At 36.1% G+C, this 5,670-nt stretch overlaps 1 protein-coding gene across 1 annotated transcript; it reads left to right on the forward strand.

Annotated features, from left to right (window-relative positions):
- Positions 1-262: 262 nt before the first annotated feature.
- Positions 263-4,588, forward strand: LOC147907779 (uncharacterized). Its single transcript, XM_087412048.1, has 3 exons — positions 263-439; positions 2,804-2,930; positions 4,380-4,588. The coding sequence occupies exons 1-3, from the start codon at positions 263-265 to the stop codon at positions 4,586-4,588; spliced, it is 513 nt and encodes a 170-aa protein (XP_087268174.1).
- Positions 4,589-5,670: the final 1,082 nt, after the last annotated feature.

Consider the following 5,670-nt stretch of genomic DNA (forward strand, 5'->3'; position numbering starts at 1 on the left):
AGCTTGTTTATCCTTCCGACGAAAAGAAAGAACTTTTCTGGCGTGTAGCGACATTTTCTCTCGACTTATCTTCACCAACTTTTTCGACTAAGAGACTCTCGAGCGCATGTCGAAGTAATTACAAAACGAACGCATAGGGGAGGAAGTTTAATCAAAATGCAGTCTCCTGTTGCGAGGTGCAACATGAGAGATGCGTCTCAAAGTGATCTCGCCGTAAATAATTATTAACACGATTTCGCGAGGAATTTGCACTGTAATTACCATGCGCTTGTCAGCATTTACGTGGCCTACGCGTGAAAATTGCGCGCTAAGATTCAATAATCAGACCCCGAATGCAACTCGTCAACCGATTAATATAATCGCGATAGCGCAATTTCCAACACCTGCCGTAGAGATCGCTTTAGCGAGAAGGTTATTACGAAAGGATGATTACACGAGAGTAACTAGTCATTTGCATCGCTTATTTTTCATAGAGATACACGATCGATGTGTACAATTACGAAGCAAAAAATTCAGCCTCGCTATCCGTTTGCGGGTTTATTGAATTCTGATCAACTGCGACGTTGCGTAAAATCCGATAAAGTAATAAAACTTTATGGGGTTGTGTACATAACTATATCTACGTTGTCACACCTGTTTAGCAGGATTTGCGTAGAGGATTTACGCTTAAGGGCACGGACTTTAGCTCGTGACAAACGGCGAAATTAAGCGGATGCCAATATCTCATTAATTTCAAGCAAAAGCTCGGACAAGAACGTCAATAAATACGTCAATATCTTTTGATTAATCGCGCCATCTCGCCACTTCCATTTTTCGGTCAGATAAAGATGTGCTCATCCATCTTTCTCTCGCCACGATCCCTGCGGCAGAACTTCCGAAATTACGGTTACACCTGTCGTTGAAGACTGATGAAAATGTTCGGAGAATCAAGTGTGATCATCGAATGGAGATTTATTAGAGAATTTACTTGAGAAGAAGCGAGATTATAATCAATCCCAATTCATCTATTCAGTTGTGATTCATTTCGACGATTAATACAATTTGACAGAAATTTAAAAAAATTCACGATAGTCATCGTGTTTGAGTGTCCTGATGAATCGGTATAAAATTTCGATTAATGACACGATAAAATATACTATAAGAAGAAGGGAAAAACGATTTATGTAAATTTCTCGTAAATCATGCCGATACTACAATAGTATCAATTATGAAACGTAAAAATTATGAGAAAAATGTCAAAGGTTCTCGATCGGGTCGGTGGATGAAAATCCGGGGTTAGGATTAATTGTGATTTTATTTAACATGATCACATTCGCCAACCGGTCGTATACTAGTAAATTTAAGATGATTACTTTAATGACTGAATTAGCATCCGTATACTTTCAATCTTCAGCGTGTACTTGTACGTTTCGTGCTTGCACGTAGCTTAAGAGACGTGAGAGATCCTTCAAAGCAAACATACAGGAAGTCTGATATGTCCATGACGTAAGAATACCAGGTGTCAAGTTTATTTGCATCATGATCAGGTGTGACATTCCTGTGAATGCGCAGTCGGATAACCAATTAAAAATTTGCCTCAAATTTTATAAGGCCGACCTAAAGCCGTTAGTCACGGAAAGATAGATTTTGCTAAAGTTTCAGAATTTAGGTAGATACAGATCTGAAATTAATTTTATTGGATTATCGAAGTAATTATATACACAGAAAGAATGATTTTTCTGAAGTATCTAAAAATTTAACTAGATTCGCGTTTGAAAATAATTTTATTAGATTGTAAAAATAATTGTGCAAAACGCTTAACGTAACAATTGGTAACAATTAACGATACTGCAAAAAGTTAATATTTTAGTAATCAACTTGAGCATCCCACATAATTAATTTTAATAGTCCAATAAAATTTATTTTTAGATCTGTATACTGACAGAAAAATGTCAAAGTATTGCGAAGCAAATGTTACTTACGAAATTTGATTGTGATGACGAAATATACATTTCTGTGAAATATATCTCATTAATTGCAAAAAATAAAATAAATAGCTTTTTTGCTAGGAATAAAATTTTATTTTGCTAAATAAATATTTATTTCAGTGAAATATGTTTCTCACAAATATATTTTTAGGCATTTATTTTTCTAGCTAAATTTTTTGATACTTTAGCAAAATCATTTTTTCCGTGTAGGAAACTCAAGTATGATGAGCAATGCTACGAAAAACTTTGACATTCTAACAATGAATTTGAACGTCTCACATAATTATTTTGATAATCCAATAAAATTTATTTAGATCTGTATCTAGCAAAATTTTTTGATGTTTTAGCAAAATCGTTCTTTCCGTGTATTAATAAAAAATTAGTCCCAAATTATATTCAACCACTATTATGCACAATGTTACACTTAATATTCTTTTCGTGAGTGTGTTTACTGTGAATGTAGAGAGAATTAATTTATTATTATTGTAACGCGTGACTTTTTAGAAGTATTATGTTAATTCTAAGCATCTAAATTTATATTTAATAATATACTAATAATATAGTTTGTATAGTAATAATATGATTTCTGATGTACAGACTAATATTTCTTTGATAAGTGCATACGGATGCAGTGTTTAGCGTAGACCGAGTGCCGGGCAAGATGCAATGAATGGCTGCCGGAAGTCTCTTGTGTAATGTCGCGGAATTAAGCAGCCATTTATTCAATGACTTATCGGCCGTGCCAAACGAATGCGCTTGTTTGGCGCGGTTAACGAAACGTATAAAATTATCGTCCCTTCTGTTATTTATGACCTACATCTATTTATGTGTTGCAGAATGCTGTGGGGAAGATGCGTTCTCTAGCTCTCGTTCTCACGAGCTTCAACCTCTTGCAAGTCGTCGTTCGCTGTCAAGAATTATCGGTCATCCGGCACTCCGATGGAGATATTTTTACCATCGAAGGTAAATATTTTGTGATCGTTATTATTATATCATTAAGCTTTATTAAGCTTTTTTTTTCATTAATCTGTGAAGAAAGACAATTCAGGACGACGGTCGAAAGTGTCGTGTTGAAAATGCTGCGTATTGCAAATTTCTTCCAACTAGAATTTTCACTCGTGTGTCGTTTTTCATTCGAGACCTTAATATCTATTTGTGATTTCTCGCAATGCCATTGTGGTAATGCTGACATTATGACGTGTTACATTTTGGCGGTCTGATTCGAGAAGCGTGCCTTGTAAGGTGCAATTCGTGCCGGTGATACGACGCAAATCCTGCATGCTGATTTTCCGGTATACGGAAGCGAAGTAATTCACGATTCGAGAGTGCCAAATGTATTCCAGGACGATTTTGTGCGAAATCGTGACACAACCGCTGCGTGAAATAAAAAGACGTTCGTAACGGATTAACCGTGAAATTACGATGTAACGGTTTGACAGCTGTCCGACCTGTCCTTGCTCGGCTGGATTATATGGCACGTCCTGACTGTCCTGAGGATCGGAACACGCGAATTTCAACCGATGGATCGTACTTTGTAGCTTGAAGAATTTCGTTTATTGATCCTGCGAAACACGTTCGATGCACGAACAAATTATTGATTTTTCAGATTGGTTAATTGATCGTTAAATACGGCGTATTTTAATATGTGACATGAATACGGTATTAATTAAAAACAGAAAAACAAAAATTATAGTTGGACAAGCTAAAATACAGTTATAAAAAACAGTTATAAATTCAATCAATAAATTGATATATAATATTGTCAATATCAGATAAAATGTATGGGATATAAATTGATATGTATTTGAATGATCCCCTAAAAACGGATTTGGAGAAAATTATTTCAGCCGAAATCTTGGATTTGATTTTAAATTAACAAACGCAATTTAGTGTATTCTACATGGAAAAAATTATTTTGCTAAAGTATCTAAAATGTTAACTAAATATAAATCAGAAAATAATTTTGTTGGAGATTATCATAATAATTATGTCAGACTCACTCACAAGCTGATTACCAGAATATCAAAATATTTTTGTAGCATTACTTTTCATGCCTGAATTTCCTACATAATTATTTCAATGGTTCAATAAAATTATTTTTCTCTTAGACTTGTATCTACATAAATTTTTATATACGTCAATAAACATTCTTTTTGTACAATTTTATCCTGAAGTATCTAAAAAGTTAACTAAGTACAGATTTAAAAATAATTTTGTTAGATCATCAATATAATTAAGATGTTGAAACTAGTTACTAGAATATTAAAATTCATTAAGTAATCATGCTTGAATTTACATAATTATTTTGACGATCCAAGAAAATTATTTATCAGGTTTGTATCTACTTAAATTTTTATAGATATGTCAGCAAATTCTTCTAATAAAATATATCAAACTAAAAATTTGTTACAGGTTCTTGCACGGAGGCCTGTACAGTGCTTAGCAGCGGCACCGCCAGTCCTTTTTCACGAGATTCCTCGAGTTCAAGTCTACTTGTGCCAAACAGTTCCTGCACGTGCCAGTGCAACTTCGACTTGCCTATCTTTCGAGAGGATCTTCACATATGCGTCAATGACATTCACGGTAACGTTCTCGCAAAATTTCTTCGTTATGAATTATGAAGCCATCTACCGCGGTGCAATGACATTGCGGCAAGTCACTGCGTGAACGTTTACTTGCTTGACATTAATGATTTCCGACTGCGCCTTCCGTTACATCCTCTTGCCAGCTGGTCCAAATCAAGCAGCAAAAGCGTCCGCACAGCGGACGCGGATTTATATGGCTCATTCTCCTGTATTTAGTTCGTCGCTGTGAATCACAGCGGTATTCATCGCCGCGATCAATCTTAAATGTGCTATTCGACGCCATTCGTGTAATTGCGCATGGCTTACGGATTGTTCCTCTCACGAATTGTTGTTCTTCCTGTTTCACCGTTACGAGAATAGATAACAGAAACGAATATTATTATTACATTTGTGAACTTTCTGTCTCGCACGAAACAATAATAATGTCGATTAACTTACAATCAGGGTATAAGCGAACACAAAATCGTGTAATGAAGTCCTTTATTTATTTCTTTTTATACATATAATGAAGTATTATCATAAAAATACGGTCAGGATTGCGCGACGGCAGTGGTTCAATCTCTTCTCACTGTCGAATATATATAATTATCGTGAGCCATAAAAAATCAGGGGATGTATGATTACGGTCTCGTCGCTGATTGTGCTCCCTTTTCCCGCGATATTAATAATAATACGGCGATATATTATTTATTACACCGTCATTAATTTTCACGCAGCCAGACTAGTAATCGAAATATCGTTCGCGTTAGGTGGTCGCCGTATGGTATCGGGGTACCAGGTGTAGCCTCCCCGGAAGTGTGACTCTCCCTCCATGTTTATCGACACCGACATACCTCTCAAGTACCGTTTTTAAGCTACCGGTTCGCGATTGGTCGCCGTTGGCAGAGGTGAGGCCACGCAAAAATGGCGTGTCCTGTTCGACCAATGTAATTTCGGGGGATTTAATGTCTACGTACATGCGTGGCATCACGCGATTAAACTGCCGTTTCAGACGGAATTTGAATAATTTACCTTCCTCTGTATTTTTCTCCTCTCCTTCCCCCGCCCTCTTACAGGTCGTCTCCTACTCTCCTCACACGTTGACGATCGATTTTTCCCAATTTATAAGTCTCGAACAA

The sequence above is a fragment of the Acromyrmex echinatior genome, chromosome 12 (assembly GCF_024713525.1).
Source record: "Acromyrmex echinatior isolate Ae372 chromosome 12, ASM2471352v2, whole genome shotgun sequence".
NCBI classification, from domain to species: Eukaryota; Metazoa; Arthropoda; class Insecta; order Hymenoptera; family Formicidae; genus Acromyrmex; species Acromyrmex echinatior.

Bases quoted from the DNA above. Each gene is read 5' to 3' on its own strand.
- LOC147907779 (XM_087412048.1), top strand. From the start codon at position 263: ATGCGCTTGTCAGCATTTACGTGGCCTACGCGTGAAAATTGCGCGCTA. The intron at 440-2,803 runs GTAACTAGTCAT...TATGTGTTGCAG, and splicing joins GAAAGGATGATTACACGAGA to AATGCTGTGGGGAAGATGCG. The intron at 2,931-4,379 runs GTAAATATTTTG...AATTTGTTACAG, and splicing joins AGATATTTTTACCATCGAAG to GTTCTTGCACGGAGGCCTGT.